Source organism: Rosa chinensis, chromosome 1 (genome assembly GCF_002994745.2).
Source record: "Rosa chinensis cultivar Old Blush chromosome 1, RchiOBHm-V2, whole genome shotgun sequence".
Taxonomy (NCBI): Eukaryota; Viridiplantae; Streptophyta; class Magnoliopsida; order Rosales; family Rosaceae; genus Rosa; species Rosa chinensis.
Window position 1 is genome coordinate 29,618,137 of NC_037088.1, and position 17,789 is coordinate 29,635,925.

Here is a 17,789-nt window from a genome sequence, read left to right on the forward strand (position 1 = left end):
TTACGACCCTAGTCAGCCCAATTGGGCCCAAGCCCAAATCTGGAAAGCATCGCAAAGCCCAAATGCAATTGGATTTTGCTCTTATAGCCAACTTCACGGAGCTTGTGATCTTGCCGCCGCCGCACCAACCCCCCTCCAGGCCTCCGGTAGTCTGGCAAAGTGGAACCAGTGAAACTTCCCTGACTCCTGTACCAACAAACTACCCAGATGGAGAGATGCGGCGACAGCAAACACCTAGGGAAGCCACATAGCCCTCGAAGAAGTAAGACTCTGACAGACCTGCAGCTTCCCCACAACTCCAACAACCTTACTTCTTCTCCATAGCATGGTTTCTTTGAATGCACCCACGTTGCCATTCGTGGAGGGCGGACTTCAGCTGAACCCGATCCAATCCCGGCTCAGTCGAAACCATGAAATGCCCTGGATCCCAAATCTTCCAACCACCAGCAACCACTAGATCAGTTGGCAGCCGAACGAAGCTCAGCCTCAAACCCTGATGCGAACCATATTGAGAAGGAGAGAAAGCCCTCGATCTCGACTTAAAGGAGAAAACTGGGAGGGTGGACTGAAAGTACTCGATAGCTGCGACACCAAGGGAAGGGCCGGAATTTTTCTCCATCAGAGATGGAGGCAAGTACAGAGGCGATTAGCCATAGCCGGCGCTCTCTCAAACCCTAGCAGAGAGGGTTTTGTTTTGGTTAACCCTAGGTTTGCATCAAAATAGCTGGTTTGAGTTATTGTTGTCATATTTTCTATTTTTGTCACAAGTTGTTCTACTTGTTGTCTTGGTTTAGGGTATGTAATATACATAGTTAATAGGTTTTTGTAGCCATTGATTTTGTTATTTAAAATATATACTGCATAATTTCTACAATATAACTAGCTATAATAGCTATTACATATGCAAGGCAAACAGTTGATTGGAGAAGTCATCCAAAGAGTTCTTACAGTAATACAGTATCAGTACAAAAAATGTTTTAAAAGGCTGATGCGGAGCCAAGATGTTTTCGGGAGAGCCTCAGCAAGACATTCACCTTGAGGCGTAAGGCGGAAGCCTTATGTATAAATGAGCTATATTTATGTAATTATTAGTCTTATATATAGAACATGTATTGTAACCAAAATAACATTATAAATTGTCATCCATTCATAATCAGCAAATACTAAAACCATATGATTCAACAAAATCACCAAACACCAAGCATCTTCTTCTTCTAGACTTTCCAATCCCCTTATCCCCCGACACACAGCAATTCTTGCTCGTTTCTCTTCTTCATTTGTTTTAAGTGCTATAGTGCACCTATCTTTCATATTTGGTGGAACGACTTTGTTACAAGGTTTGATTCATTTATGAGTGCCAACTAAATGTTGCTTGAACATGAAAATGCCACCAGTATTTCTTTGATCACAAAATGCACACAAGAAGTACTTCAACTCCCCAGGAATTGGTTTAATCCATCGCCAAACATGATCTTTTTTTGTTGTCCCACTAGTAATAGAACTCATTGTGCCTACACTACACAATTTCAAAACTTATATAAATTTAAAGTGGGAGCAAGACAACTAAATACACAATGCCAATTATAAACAGAACAACATGTCATGAATGAAATGTCAAAAAAAAAAAAAAAAAAAACAATGCCATAAAAACAAAACACAATGCCTTAAACCATGTTCAAAATATACAAAAGTTAATTAAAACAAATGGACAGCCATGAATATAATTGACAAAATAACCAACAATCATTTCTATGGTGACAAAATTATTAGGACACTCTATTTCTGAACCTTCAGAAAGAACTCTTTCCCAAATGTGATCTCTTCAGCTCCATTTTTATTTCTTCATGATTTCTGCTTGAAACTTCAATATTCTATACCAAGACATCTGCAAAAAGAAATACAGCAGGTAAAAGTACATGGCAATCCTTCTCATTTTTGGACATAAACATTTTGCATGTTCATTGATTAACTGTAAGGCAAATCTCGAACAGGACCAGTAAGAGACTCATCAAGCCAAGAACCAACAAAGCCAACTAAAAGCACAACTAAGACTCCGCAAGCTAATCCCTAGACCAGCAATTAGTTGTTATTTGCTAATTTCACACTAAAGATTTTGTCATGTGATGGTGAACTCCTAAAGATATAACCCACTCATAACCAATTCTATAAAAGTCTAAATGAGAGAAAGTTCATGTGATCATTCGGCTAAAGAAAGAAACCTAAATTTGTAACCGAAGTTTTTTGATTAGGAACCCTATTTCATATGATCGAGGAGTGAAAGGAAGGAAAAAAAAGTGAATGAAAAGGAACCCTGTTTCATAATATTGCAGGGTAGTGAATCAAACATCGCATTACAAATCCAAATTCCAATTGCACATAACAAAGAAACACGAAACTATACAAAGAAAACAAGGAAAGTTGATCGAAGCATGATCATACCTTAATCTCTTCTCTTCAAATTTAACAACAACTCTCTGACTCTCTTCAAATCAAATGTATTTCTTGCTCTAATTCTGCAAAAAGCCTCCTTTAGAACCAAATTCTTGAGAAAACTTATAGGCTCTTCATGATTTTATCAAATTTTTGAGTAAGCTATTGAGAATTTGGGATGGGCTGCTTTGAGAGTGAAGGAATCGGGAAAGAGACAGCTTCCAAATGATTTGCTGCTTGGTAAGTCTTCAGAACATGACCTAATTGACTCTCTCTCTCTCTCTCTCTCTCTCTCTCTCTCTCTCTCAAAACACCAAAATGACGTCGTTTTGGTGTTAAAAAAAAAATAAAAACTAAAAAAAAAAAAAAAATATATATATATATATATATATGGGCGTTCGCCTATTCTGCCTTGCTCAGCGCCTTTCACACCTCCACGCCTCAGCAGCGAAACACACTCACTTTCTTACCCTCCTCACGCTTTTAGAGTGAGGCGTGCCTTTTAATTCATTAGTACAAATCATTTACCAAAAAAAATTTCTTTTACGTACTTTTATCTTAAAACTCAATGGTATCATGATCAACTAGTCTATTATTATAAATTTTCCTTTATAAATTGTGGGTTCTGTGTTCGACTCATAACTATATAATTCAATTGTATAATAAAAATAAATATAAAAACTGTCTGGTTCTTGCATAATTTCAATTACTTGGAAAAAGGAAAAAAAAAGTTTAGCTTTCCAGCGTAGCATTGATATCATTATTCCTTAAGTAATGTTTACTTTTTTTATGATCTTTCTCCTCATTTTCTTAAGTTCGTCATTCCTCGTAAGGTCATATTTTCATAAGTTTTCATCATTCCTTATAGGGTCATAGGACCCATGTTTTCATCATTCCTCGTAGGGTCATAGGACCCATGTTAACATGAAGTGAAATCTTTGGTTGTTATGAGGAGTCATGAAAACAGAGCAACCTTGTGAAACAGAGGCACTGCCTCGGCAATCAAAAACGCAATTAATCCTGTTCAGATCGGTAAGTTAATAGGCCTCATCAAAAAGCCCGCAGATCAAGTGGGCCGATGGAGGCCCGCAGGCTTGGAGGGCTAAAAGCCCGGCCCGGCCAGTCAAAAAGCCCGGCCCGATGGGTAGAGGGTCGGGCTTGGTTTAGGGATTTGAAACCCGGCCAGTAAAAGCCCGTTAGGCCCGGCCCATAAAAGCCCGCAAACAAAAAATATTATATAAATAACACAGAAACTCTTGTGCAGAACACCTAACTTCTCTGAATTACTGGGAGCTGCTCAGATGAAATTAGGATCTGTACCCTACATGCACGGAATGCCCCGTGTGTCTAGTTTCTGAGCAATTTTACGGTTTGTGATTCCGACTTTTATAGAAGGAGTTATGGCAATTTAAGTGAAGGCAGTTCAGCTTGAACAAGAATCTGCAACACAGAAACTGTTGTGCAGAACACCCAACTTCGCTGAATTACTGGGAACTGCTCGGATGGAATTAAGAGTTGTACCCTATATGCACCGAAATCCCCATGTTTCTAGTTTCTGAAGAATTTATGGTTTTATGATTCTGACTTTTCTAGAAGGAGTTATGGCAGTTTAAGTGAAGGCAGTTCAGCTTAAAAGAGAACTGCAATACAGAAACTGTTGTGCATAACACCTAACTTCACTGAATTACTGGGAACTACTCGGATGGAATTAGGAGCTGTACCCTATATTCACAGAAAGCCCCATGTGTCTAGTTTCTGAGAAATTTTACTGTTTGCAATTCTGACTTTTCTAGAAGGAGTTATAGCAATTCAAGTGAAGGCAGTTCTGCTTGGACGGGAATCTGCAACATCTTTTACAAGTTCATGTCTAGAACCGAACTTCGCTGAATTACTGAGAACTTCTAGGATAGAATTAGGAGCTGTACCCTATATGCACAGAATGCCCCATGTGTCTAGTTTCTAAAGAATTTTACGGTTTGCGATTCCGACTTTTCTAGAAAAAGTTATGGCAATTTAAGTGAAGACCGTTCAGCTTTGACGGGAATCTAGAAGGCCCAACACATATATTTGGAAATCTTCAGTGTGCCGCATCATCATTATATGTGTGTGTGAGTGTGAATATTTTGTAATTTGGCTTATGGTGAAATTGGACGTTCTCATACTTCTATATAGAATATGTGCATATATATATATATATATATATATATATATATATATTCTACATGTCATGACAACGGTTGACCGATTCGATCGGATTAGAAAATATGGTGAAATTAGCTAAATTTTTTACCACACTTATAATTTATTATAATAATCTCATCCAACGGTCGGTTTTTTCATTTTATTTGAATTGATAGAGGTTGTCCTTTGGAGTGTATGATATATAAATATAGGTTTATAAGAGTAACTAAGTTTGACATAGTTGATCGAATTTGAAACGAGAACTAAATTGGCTGAAATTTTTACAACCACCATAAAACATTACAATCTCTCCATCGAGCGGTTGGTTTCTCCAAATTCATTTTTCACTTCATGTCTGTTTTAGAATGAACCTCAACAATTTCAATGCAATGTGTAAGTTATACAACTTTAGGAGGCAAATTGGTATAAGCCAACGTCTTTGTAATTGAAGTTTTTATCTTATGTTCACACACATCCACCTATGGAATATTTACAGACGTGATGTGAAAAAATAAGCACGTTTCGCGGTCGTTGTGCCATCGGTCAACTAAGAAAACATACAAGTGATAACGGTTGACCAATTCGATCGGATTCGAAAATATGGTGAAATTGGCTAAATTTTTTACCACTCATAATTTATTGTAATAATCATATCCAACGGTTGGTTTTTCCATTTTCTTTGAATTGATAGAGGTTGCTCTTTAGAGTGTATGATATATAAATATATGTTTATAAGAGTAACTAAGTTTGACCTAGTTGATCGAATTCGAAACGAGAACCAAATTGGCTGAAATTTTTACAACCACCATAAAACATTACAATCTCTCCATCGAGCGGTTGGTTTCTCCAAATTCATTTTCCACTTCATGTTTGCTTTAGAATGAACTTCAACAATTTAAATGCAATGTATAAGTCATACAACTTTAGGAGGCAAATTGGTATAGACCAATGTATTTGTAATTAAAATTGAAATTTTTATCTTATGTCCACGCACATCTATCGATGAAATATTTACAAACGTGATGTAAAAAAATAAACACGTTTCGCGGTCGTTATGTCATCGGTCAAGCAAGAAAACATACAAATGACTACGGTTGACCAATCTGATCGGATTCGAAACTATGGTGAAATTGACTAAATTTTTAACCACACGCATAATTTATTGTAATAATCACATCCAACGGTTGGTTTTCCCATTTTCTTTGAATTGATAGAGGTTGCTCTTTGGAATGTATGATATATAAATATAGATTTATAAAAAAAATTGTGTCTTTAAATATTTTATTATAAATAAAGCCCAAAAGGCCCGTCCCAAAAAAGCCCGCAAGGCCCGCTTTATATAGACGAGCTTGGATCCTTCGATTTACAATAAAGCCCGGGCCGGCCCGACCCGCCATTATTTAAAAATATAATAAGGCCCGACCCAGCATAAGCCCGTTTTGAATGGGCCGGGCCAGGCCCGTTGACGAGCCCTATGCACCTCTAAGCAAAGACCAAAAATTGAATCAGTTTCGTCCGTTTTAATTTCCAAATTAAAGCGCAAATATCACTAGACCAATCATTTTTATCTAGTCTCCTTTACAATAGCACCTTGATTTCTGCTCTATCTTCTTTCTTTTGTTCAAAATGAGGATAAGGACTCCGTTAAAACGTCCAAGAGAGGGTATCACATGGGTCGTGAGATGCCGAGGGAGTGAAGAAGATGCAAATAAATAAAGACAAAATATTTGAGGAATTGCTTCAAAATATTCAAGGCTTTTTGTATGAAGCTCTTACCGGATTCGCAAAAATCTAGAAGTACTTGACTTTGGAGTCTCTACTTCATAGTGCCCGAGTCTTTACTTCATAGTGCCCGAGTATTTGTGGAAACAGTCAAATTCGTTCGATGCGTTGATTTCCCTTGCTGCCCCGGTGTGTTTTGGACTTTGCTGCACGGTTTCGGGAAGAATGCTTTTGTTGGCTAATTTGCCTAAAACGAAAAAAGAGGATCGCACGGACTACTCACTGTCGAACCTTTTAATTCAACTTCAAACTATATACCACGCGAGTGGTTCATTGAAGAGGAATACTGTGACGTTTGCATGGGCCCGATAAGGTTATAGCAACCTGCTGATTGTTCTTACAATGGTTGATGGGACGGTGAAAATTCTTGATCGTTGAATGTTTAGACAAGTCACCTTTGTCCCCAATTTACGCAAGGAAATTCACAAGCTTCAAAATGTGCGCCTACTACGATATTGACAGAAGTTTGAGAACAATTGAACTTGGACTTGAGCACTATATATAAGAGTAGCATTTAATGTTGATTACTGTTTGAAATCCTATTGGGATGCCCATGGACATTAGAACCAGAAGCGTTTGTGCTTTATTAAATGGCTCCATGTTCTTCTTCCTTTTCATCTTCTTATTCAGCTTGCTTCCATCACATTATCATTGTGCTGAAGTTGATCAGATAACTCTTTTGCAACCGTTAGCGCAGGGACAAATTCTAGTTTCCCCTGGCCACATTTTTGAGTTGGGCTTCTTCAGTCCCAATAACTCTGCTAAGAAGTATGTGGGGATATGGCACAAAGATATATCTCCGCGTAAAGTTGTATGGGTGGCCAACAGAGAAAAGCCTCTTGCAGTTGCAGACACCTCAGCGAGTTTGACAGTTACTAGCAATGGGAATCTGAAGCTTGTAGATGGGAAACAAAAGTCTATATGGTCTACTAATATTGCTTCTTTGGTGTCATCATCGAATACTAGTTCAGTTGCTGCAGTTCTCTTAGATAATGGAAACTTTGTTGTCAATGATCATCTGGGAGCTGAGTTATGGAAGAGCTTTGATTATCCTGGTGACACAATCCTACCGAACATGGTGTTGCGAGACAGTAAGTCTGGAAAGGGGCACTTCTTGAGCTCTTGGAAAGCAGAGAATGATCCATCACCAGGGAAATTCTTACTTGGATTGCCCCCACAGGCGCCATCACAAGTGTTCATTTGGATCAATAATGGATCAAATGATTCACATTCAATTCCCTACTGGAGAAGTGGTCCATGGGATAAGTCGAGTTTCATTGGTGTACCAGAAATGGATCGTCGATATATAAATGGCTTTAGTGTGGATGATAACTTAAAGCAGGGCACAGTGGATTTCTCTTATAGTTTATATGACAAACCTGTGTCATATATATACATCTCTCCAGAAGGAATAGTGAGGATTAGATTTTCGAAGAATGATGGGAAGTGGTATGATCATTGGCAGACTCCGAAGAATCCATGTGACATCTATGGAGCTTGTGGACCTTTTGGAGTTTGCAAAGCTTCTGCACCTCCAATCTGTAAGTGTTTGAAAGGTTTTGTACCGAAGTCAAGTGCGGAATGGAGCAAAGGAAACTGGACAGGAGGGTGTATGAGGCAGACGAAATTGTTTTGTGAGAGACAAACAAACAAGTCAGTCTCATCAAGAGGAAAAAAAGTTGATGATGATGGGTTTTGGAAGATGGTGGGGTTGAAAATACCAGATTCTCATGAGTTCATTACTGCTCTCAATGCTGAAGAAACGTCCAACGATTGCAAATTACGCTGCCTAAACAACTGTTCTTGCCTTGCTTATGCATTTGTTAATAATATAGGGTGTTTGGTGTGGTCCAAAGATCTTATTGATATACAGCAGTTTTCGGCGTCTGTCGGAGTAGATCTTTATATTCGCCTAGCACGCTCTGAACTAGGTAACTAATAGTAGTGCTTGCACAACTCTTACAACAATATATTTTCTTAATTTTCTCTTTCATGCTTGTGTTTGTATAATAAGTTCACTTTTTCTTGTCTTTTCTCAGTTGAAGGAAAGCCAATAAAGTTAATTAGCAGCCTTACAGCTATTGTTTTTGTGAGTATCTTGGCAGCCATAGTATTCGGTTTTTACAGGAGGCGAGCTAACCAGAAGAGTAAGAGATGAACCAATTCATGCATTGGCACATTATCTCTTCATGTATAACTTCATTAAAGGATTATTATTGTTTTTTTGTTTTATTGATTGGTATCCGGATGTTGCTTGTTGTTTCGCTCAAACTCACTGTTTGATGTTATATATGCAAACAGGACAGACTCAGAACTTTGAATCGAGTGGTATGATTAAGAGTTCAAGAGATGGTCTCCTAGAATATATAGGAAAGCATGATCCCTTAGAGCTACAGATATATGATTTTGATAGCATACTAATTGCTACAAACAATTTCAGTGTCGCAAACAAACTCGGGCAAGGAGGATTTGGACCAGTTTATAAGGTGCTTTCTTTCATACATTTCATCAAGTACAAGAAACAAACATGACTTCAGTTAATAAATTGTAGAGCTCGTGGTTTACAGGGTATGCTACAAGACGGGAAAGAAGTAGCAGTAAAGAGACTATCTAGTAGCTCAGGACAAGGCATTGAAGAGTTCAAGAACGAGATGTTGTTGATCTACAATCTTCAACATAAAAATCTTGTTAGGATCATGGGTTGCTGTGTTAAAGAGGATGAGAAGTTACTGATTTACGAGTTCATGCCAAACAAAAGCTTGGATACTTTTCTATTCGGTTAGTTTCATTAGTGTTTTATGTTCAATATATTGCGGTGCAAAAAGTCATCTTCACCTATTTCAATGAAAGTATCTTTGCTGTTTGTAAATGTCGAACTTGGGGAAACAATTAAAATTTCTTTGAAAAGAAAGATCTCACCTGTCTTTTTCTTATTTAACAAGAAAAGGAATAGAAAAGTCTGAAGAATTCAACCTTATAATTAGCATAATTTGGGTTTTGGAATCACAACTGCATACTAACATAAAGCGATGAATAGATTCACACGAAATAGATTACCAAGAGACAAACAATCCATCATTAATTGACTACTTTCTAGATCCATACTGTCAGATATTGAATATGTCTATACAGTATAATCTCTGCTGTCTATTCAGTTCAGATCCCTATGTTGCATTCACTACTACTTGTCATACAACTGTTTTTGCATTTCCTAGCAATTAAAGAAGGCTACAAACAGTTTTGAAAGGGTAGCATTCTTATGACATTTCATTGTAACATGCATGGAAGTCATGATTTATGAACAACCATTAATGATTAGACTCTAACTTGGTGCATTAATTATTTTCAGATACGAGGAAGAGAGTAGTACTTGACTGGGCGACTCGCTTTAATATTATTCATGGTGTTGCTAGAGGGCTTCTCTATCTCCATTATGATTCGTATGTGAAGGTGATACATAGGGATCTGAAAGTCAGCAACATTCTCTTGGATGAAAAAATGAATCCAAAAATTTCAGATTTTGGATTAGCACGAATAGTTGAAGGAACACAAAATCTAGAAAATACTCAGAAAGTTGTTGGAACACGGTAAGATTAATCATTACCTTACTAATCCCCAACATGGTCAATTGGTTACCTACTAATTAATAATTAGTTTTGCCATGCAGTGGCTATATGTCTCCAGAGTATGCCATGGGGGGGATATTTTCTGAAAAATCCGATGTCTACAGCTTCGGAGTCTTGGTCTTGGAGATTATTAGCAGTAAGAAGAATACCAGATTCTGTTTATATGACCAACAGCTAGGCTTTCTAACTTATGTAAGTTCATACTTTAAATTCTACTGTAAAATGTGAACTCATGAGCAGTTTCTTTCATATAGCTTAAACCTTATTTTTTATCAATCCTTATAGGCATGGAACTTGTGGAATGAAGGTAGAGGGTTGGAGTTGGTAGATGCAATTTTGGGCGATTCATATTCCTCAACGGAAGTACTAAAATGCATGCATATCGGGCTTCTGTGTGTACAAGACAATGCTGTGGATAGGCCAACTATGGCAGATATAGCTTTGATGTTAAGTAGTGAGAAAGATGGTCCACAACCCAAGCTGCCTCTATTCACTATCCAAATTTCAGCTTTTCATCATCAACCACATTCTGAGAATACTAATTCCTCCAAAAAAGAAGCTACCATTACAATGATTGAAGGACGATAATTAAGGGGCAGCAAATTGTTACATCACAATGCAATTCCTTTTCGTCATTTTGAAGGGCTCTCGTAGTCTCGTACATATTGAAGCTTTTCTATTTGGTGTAAAAAAAATAAAAAATAAAAAATGTTTCTCTTGTGGTAGGTAGTATACGAATGTCTTTTCATAATGACGCAGTCGGAAGTAATGAGATTTACAAGCGATAAACCCTAACAGACATAATTCTGGAATCCACCAGAGAAAGAGAAAAATCTCTAATTTTTATTAATTTGATATGATAAACTGCTCTAGTACAAAGTATAATGGTGCTTATATAGGTATCCAAAACCCTAAATCATAATCTAACAAGAAATCCTAAAGAATCCAAATTAAAATGAAACTAAAAACCTAAAATAAAAGAATTCTAAAAAAAATGTAAGACTAGCCTAAAAATATTAAATCCCGAATCGGATGATTAAAACGACATATTTAGGCCAAAATCCGTTAGGGCTCACTAAAGTGAGTCTTGAAGATCTCGTCGTTCCCATTCTAAAAAGGTATCATGCGTCTCAAATGGACATTCTAGCCAAAAGTTGATCCCAATCTGCTTTGCAATTAAGACCTGACTTTTGTACAAGTAACTCGAAAGGTCCAAAACCAAGTCTTCTTGAATATTCCAGTAGGAGATTACACGTGAGTTACCTATTTTTCAATCACTCTTCTTGATTCTACGCCGCTTCTTTGCTTTTATAGTTTTCTGACTAAACCAAGCTCATTCTCGTCCTACATCACATAAAGAAGATGCACCTTGATTGGTGTGACTACACTTTGTATTGACAATTTTTTATACAAGAATAAAGTTTTCACCACGTGATATTTTTTCATGGTTATAATTTCAACCTTTGAAATCGATTCTTCTAGATTCATCGTGACAAAATTTGCAAGAATTCTACCATGGACCAAGACCATAGCCAAAATGAGGGGTAAAATGGGGCATTTGGGTGCAAAAAATGCTGATTTTTTGCCAGGGCCGGTCCTGACATTTTGGAGGCCTGAGACGAACATTCATATGATTTTTTATTTTCCTATAATAAATGAACTCCAATACACTAGTAGCAATGAAAAAAAATGAAACAAAAAAAAGCTATATTGTATTCTTAAATTAGAAAGAACATTGGTAGAAATGAAAAAAAAAAGTGTTTAATACCAAAAGAAACCAGAGAGAGAGAGAGTATAAAATGAAATTATTTTGTAGCAATGAGAAAAGGAAAGTGCTCAATACAAAAGAAACCAGAAAAAGAAAAAGAATGAAAAAAAGAAAAGAAGACAGAACATAAAATGCAGCAGTTTTGCCTCGAACCTGGTGGCATTCTAAGCCACACTACACAATTACCACTGAACCGCTAGGCATTTTGTTTGAAAAACTTTTGTTTAAGCACAGCGAAAACTACAAATATTTTTTAGGTGAAAAACTTGAGCTGCTGAAATCTATTTCATTTGTCCAGAACTTGAATAAAGGCTAACACGAGGTACAAATCCCAATGAAGAAGAATTCAACTCAATTTGACTCGAGACCAAATAGCAATAAGTTCTTAAACACGAAGTATGAGAAATAAGATTTAGCACATACTCCAAACAAGAGTTTACCGAACTTATTCTACACACCCAAAAACATGCTTAAACCACATATTTAAAGGAACAACAAACTTTAATGTTTTTCAACTTGAAAAGCGATGCATGATGCTTAAATACGGCGCCAAATCCAAGCATTACCTGATGGCCTATCTCATAGACTCACTACACGACCTTACCTCAAATTAATTTATCACCAGGTAAGCATAGTGAGAGCGCCCACTACCTAGCTACACACACGTACAGAGTCCGTGATTGCGGATACTCGGACAACCGGCATAGCTAACCCTCCGAAGGTTTAGGGAATCGAAACCAAGGAAGTCAGTGCCCCTTTCGCTCTCAAGCCATCACATTTCTCACAATTTGGTTAGTGTGAATTGCATTTTAACATAACCAAACCATAACACCAATCATGCATCATTTTAACACAATATATAAGAAAACATCTAACTGAGGAGAGTCCTGAATTCCTATCTGGATTCTGATGCTTTCTCTCACGTATTCCTAGAGTCATGAACCTTCCGTTCCTCAGGTAACTGGAGTCCTAGATTCCAACATTTCGATTGTTAATATCTCATTGAACAACTAAATAAAATTTCGACGACTAATAAATCGTCCAAACCAACCTTTCATGGTTTGACTAAGAGTTGACCGAGGTTTGCCTACCCTTCCTTGATTTGACCAGAATTGACCATTTTGACCAACATTGACCAATTTGACCACGTTTGACCAAATATATATATGTTGAGTGCACCCAATTTACTAAGGCCGCCCTTCTTTACTTACAATCAATCTAACATATGTACAAGCAAAGATCATGTTTCCAATTTCGTCAACGATTTATCTCAATTTGTTCAACACTCAACCTTACTTCTATTTCAAGTTCCGTCGTGTAGCAATTCCGATAGAATTACTATGGACACCCGAGCTTTCCAATTTCTACACAAGGTGGTCCAAAACTACCAAGGACACCCAAGCTTGACCATTTTTCAATTATTCCACAATCATTTCAAATAACCTGCCTTAGCAACACCAACAAAGCAATAACTTGCAAAACCAGAACAAATTTAAATCACCAAACTACACAACCTCATCAATTCAAATCAAGTTACAACCAACCCACTCTGCACATGCAAACAACATCGGATAGCCCGCACAATTTCTCAACTTTCAGGGATTAACAAATTTGACAGAACCATCGAATTTACCTTCGTTCTGTCTAGTTTACCCACTGGAATTCAAACTTCCTTGCAGCGGCTTCCTAATTGAAACTCGACGGTGAGTTGATCCTTCTTTCTCGTCAGTTTTCGAATTTGACGAACTCTGGGTTTATAGACAAGACTAGGAATTAGTTTCTAACTCACAACACCAAATCGAAGAGAAGTGGTTACCGGAAAAAGCGAAACTGCCACCATGGATGGTGGCCACGTTCTACAGAACGTACCCGACACTGTCAACGTAGCCCGACCACCTATTTCAGCTCAACCTTCCACGTTTTCGGGTTCCAGGACGATGATGACCGTCGGAGAATGAGTTGAGGGCACCCTGACGCGTCGGAGAAGTCGCCGGTGTCCAAGAACACGGCTGCCTGAGACCAAACCCAGAAACCAAGTCAATAAAACCCGATCAATATTCAAAAAATAATTGGGCGGGCTTGTAGAGCATGATGAGGAGATGATGTTTCATACCATAGGTAGCCAAAATGGTGGTCGGAATCGCCGGGAATTGAGAGCTCGCCGAAGAGGTCCCGGAGCTTCCAGTCGTCGAATCTCCTTCTCCGTTCAGTGCATGGATGATCAGAGGCTACAGGGAGGTAGGCGACAGAGAGACAAAGACATGGGTGCCCGCGAGCCGTCGTGGGGTGGCCGGAAGTGAAAGTTCCGGCCGGGTCGCGCTGCGTCCCGGGTCAGAGCTCCCAGCTCTCGCTCTCTCTATCTCCCTCGATCCTTCTGGCGTTCCCACATTCTCATTATCTCATATATATATTGATCCAATTAACGACGGAAGGCTAGGATCAAGCGGTGGAGATGGTGGATGGCTAGGATCGCTCCACTTGTTTTCTGTTTCTTGAATTAATTTTCAAAATCCCAAAACTTCGGACAGCCATGATAAATAGCTCAGGTATCCGAAAAATCTTGTGAAAATTTTCACGACCTTGTCGTATTGTATACTTTATTATCCAACTCTCAAATTGAGGTTTCACTTTATGAAAATTTCTGAAAATATTCTTGAGCAACTTAACGTTTATTGAGATCGTTGAACAATTTGTCACATGATCCCCCCTTAACCTCTATACATTTTTCCGGGGCTCACATAAATAAAGTCTATAGTGGATGAATGATTCAAAGTTTAGTTGAAATATTATTTCTTTAACATATAAGTTATCAAACCTTTGATTTAAAATTCCTCATATAATCCTTACTTTAAAAGTCCTCATGTGCCACCCTCCGTAATCTGACAATTACACACACACACACACACATGCAGTACTGCTTCTCTGCTAATGACCTCCACATATTTTAAAATATGCAAATTTCTTTGAATACACTCACTTTTCGATCGCATATCCACATCTCGACGGTTCAATTTTTGGGTCTTAGTGTATAGATCTTTCTACAAATTTTCAGCCAAATTAATTATCGTTAAGGTATCGAACAAGATTAAATCAATGAACAAAATTTTGTCCAACCTGAACCGTTCGTGTTCATAATTGTATATCGCTGTTTTGAATGCCTTAATGATTATCAATTTAGCTAAAAATTTGCAGATTATATATACCTAAAAACTCAACTGTAAAGATGTGAATATGTGATCGAAAAGTGGATTTGTCAAGGAAATCCAAATATTTTAAAATATGCAGAGGTCCTTAACAGAGAAGAACTGTGTGTATAATGGTAGATATGTTTAATTTCTTCAAACCAGTCATTGTTTATAAATTGTGGTAGTGGGGAAAAACAATTAAAAAACTAAAAAAGTAGATGGAAATGTTTGTGGTCAAGTCATCAAGATAGTGATACATCACAGTTTACATGAGTCCAAAAGGATACTGGGCTCGGAGTAGTGCTGGAAACACCATCTCTGCTTCCAATTCTGGTGATTTCTTATAAAGCTTGAGATGTGGATTTTCCCTCTTCCCCTATCTATCTAAAATATTACGGATCTGTTTACGTAAAGGCAAATACATGCAGTGTAACGCTTCTCTTTGCTGAAATTGTTGGTGAGGATAATCATTTTAGAAGTACAGATAAACGCTTATTTGATGTTTATATTCAGGAAATGTTTTCTTAGTTTTGTCACCAATACTCATCACCCACCCATTTGCATTAGTACTATCGCAGGCATTGTCATTTGAACCAATTAATAAATATAAATGGTGATTGATTGCTGCAAGGTCAGACGAAACTAAAGGATTTCAACATTGTACGTAGACAAGGCAGGGGATTCAAATAAAGTACATAAAGAAAATTTCTCAGGTGTTAATGTATTTAATAGTGCATTAGAGATCCACTTCTACTTGTCTGGAAAAGGGTCAACTCTTGATCTGGGACCTCTTATAGTCTCGTATCTGCTATATCTGTAACTCCAGGTCAGTATATGCTTATTGTTTTCCTTCTGTTACATGCCTATATATATTTTGGACAATCCGGTTCTAAGGGCGACTCCAACCATTAGTCTCATATTTATGTTATAAGTTTTATTATGAGGTTCCAAGTCTCGACACCAATATATCCATCTCCAACCATTATACATTAGTCCTGTATGAAGGTCCTATATTTTTTTTATATATTTATTTCAGTTTAGAATTAACTATATATAATATGAATTGAAATTTATGAACAATATCATATAGTCATTAATTAAAAATGAAAAATAAATTTAACTTCTTTTAAATTTTTTTTTTTTCCGTTAAAGGGTCGTTAGTTGAATATCATCCATTGAATTTAATCCTAAGAATTTCTGTGCATTCATGGTGACGACTTATGCATGGAAAATTGGTGCATAGTTAAGTGTATGCATTGGGTATAAATGCATGGTTAAGTTGATGCATTGGGAATAAATGCATGGTTAAATTAATGATGGACATGAATGGGCATTGATGAAGTGACTCTAAACAGGGGCAGAACTATCTTCCGGTTTGACGGGGTGAGGACCACTTCTACTTGTCTGGAAAAGGGTCAACTCTTGATTTGGGACCTCTTATAGTCTCGTATCTGCTATATCTGTAACTCCAGGTCAGTATATGCTTATTGTTTTCCTTCTGCTACATGCCTATATATATTTGGACAATCCGGTTCTAAGGGCGACTCCAACCATTAGTCTCATATTTATGTTATAAGTTTTATTATGAGGTTCCAAGTCTCGACACCAATATATCCATCTCCAACCATTATACATTAGTCCTGTATGAAGGTCCTATATTTTTTATATATTTATTTCAGTTAAGAATTAACTATATATAATATGAATTGAAATTTATGAACAATATCATACAGTCATTAATTAAAAATGAAAAATAAATTTAACTTCTTTTAAATTTTTTTTTTTTTTCCATTAAAGGGTCATGTAGTTGAATATCATCCATTGAATTTAATCCTAAGAATTTCTGTACATTCAAACTTTTCACTTATTTTTAATTTTTAATTTTTTTAGAATGAATATTTGGATTGTTCATCATGTGGACCGTTCATTTTGAACGAAATCAATTTTAGCCGCAAGGTTATCGTTTGCCAAACAAGCAATGATTTTCTACACATGTGAGCTTCACATGTTATTGTTAGGTTTGGCACCTATCTCTCCTTGGTGGAGATATTTTACATGGCATGAAGGCATGATGTTTATAGTTTGTGCATTCATGGTAATGACTTATGCATGGAACATTGGTGCATAGTTAAGTTCATTTTGAATGAAATCAATTTTAGCCGCAAGGTTATCGTTTGCCAAACAAGCAATGATTTTCTGCACCTGTGAGCTCCACATGTTGTTATTGTTAGGTTTGGCGCCTATCTCTCCTTGGTGGAGATATTTTACATGGCATGAACACATGATATTTATAGTTTGTGCATTCATGGTGACGACTTATGCATGGAAAATTGGTGCATAGTTAAGTGTATGCATTGGGTATAAATGCATGGTTAAGTTGATGCATTGGGAATAAATGCATGGTTAAATTCATGATGGACATGAATGGGCATTGATGAAGTGACTCTAGACAGGGGCAGAACTATATTCCGGTTTGATGGGGTCAGGACACCCCCCCCCCACAAAACCAAGGTGATTGATATATATATTAGTGTATTAAAATAATCAATAACAATAAGAATACACTAATACAAATCAGATTAATTAAAGGTGTTTTTTGAATTGATTCTATTTTTTTGAATGGGCAGTTATGTATGTGTTTTTTTTTTTTCAAATTTATTGTTGAGTTATGAATTATATTAAAATGATTTTAAATTTATATTTAGAGTAATTGGTTTTTTTTTACACTATGTCTCAAACCCCCCCCCCCCCCCCCCCCCCCCCCCCCTCTAGAGACTTCTATCAATGGTATAGAAGATAGGGGGAGCTGTGTGGAGG

General features: G+C 37.1%; 2 protein-coding genes and 1 long non-coding RNA gene across 4 annotated transcripts; 2 read left to right on the top strand and 1 right to left on the bottom strand.

Moving 5' to 3' along the window:
- Positions 1-6,901: 6,901 nt before the first annotated feature.
- LOC112188073 (G-type lectin S-receptor-like serine/threonine-protein kinase SD1-29) lies at positions 6,902-10,069 on the top strand. 2 transcript variants are annotated; one of them, XM_040512659.1, is made up of 3 exons: positions 6,902-8,540; positions 8,695-8,879; positions 8,961-10,069. In XM_040512659.1, the coding sequence occupies exon 1, from the start codon at positions 6,941-6,943 to the stop codon at positions 8,330-8,332; it is 1,392 nt and encodes a 463-aa protein (XP_040368593.1). In that variant the 5' UTR covers positions 6,902-6,940; the 3' UTR covers positions 8,333-8,540; positions 8,695-8,879; positions 8,961-10,069. The 2 variants fall into 2 exon arrangements, with proteins under 2 accessions (XP_040368593.1, XP_040368594.1); XM_040512660.1 differs by lacking the exon at positions 8,695-8,879.
- On the top strand, positions 9,739-10,607 carry LOC121049225 (G-type lectin S-receptor-like serine/threonine-protein kinase At1g11280; the record flags this gene model as incomplete). Its single annotated transcript, XM_040505895.1, has 3 exons — positions 9,739-9,980; positions 10,061-10,211; positions 10,305-10,607. Coding segments are annotated over 3 exons (696 nt in total), but the record flags the coding sequence as incomplete, so codon positions are not given.
- Positions 10,608-12,114: 1,507 nt separating this feature from the next.
- On the bottom strand, positions 12,115-14,164 carry LOC112188082. The gene is made up of 3 exons (XR_002931292.2): positions 13,901-14,164; positions 13,657-13,800; positions 12,115-13,535 (listed from the first exon to the last, which is right to left on the bottom strand). It is a non-coding gene; the product is annotated as an uncharacterized LOC112188082 (long non-coding RNA).
- Positions 14,165-17,789: the final 3,625 nt, after the last annotated feature.

Coding starts and splice junctions, on each gene's coding strand:
- LOC112188073 (XM_040512659.1), top strand. CDS start 6,941: ATGCCCATGGACATTAGAACCAGAAGCGTTTGTGCTTTATTAAATGGC.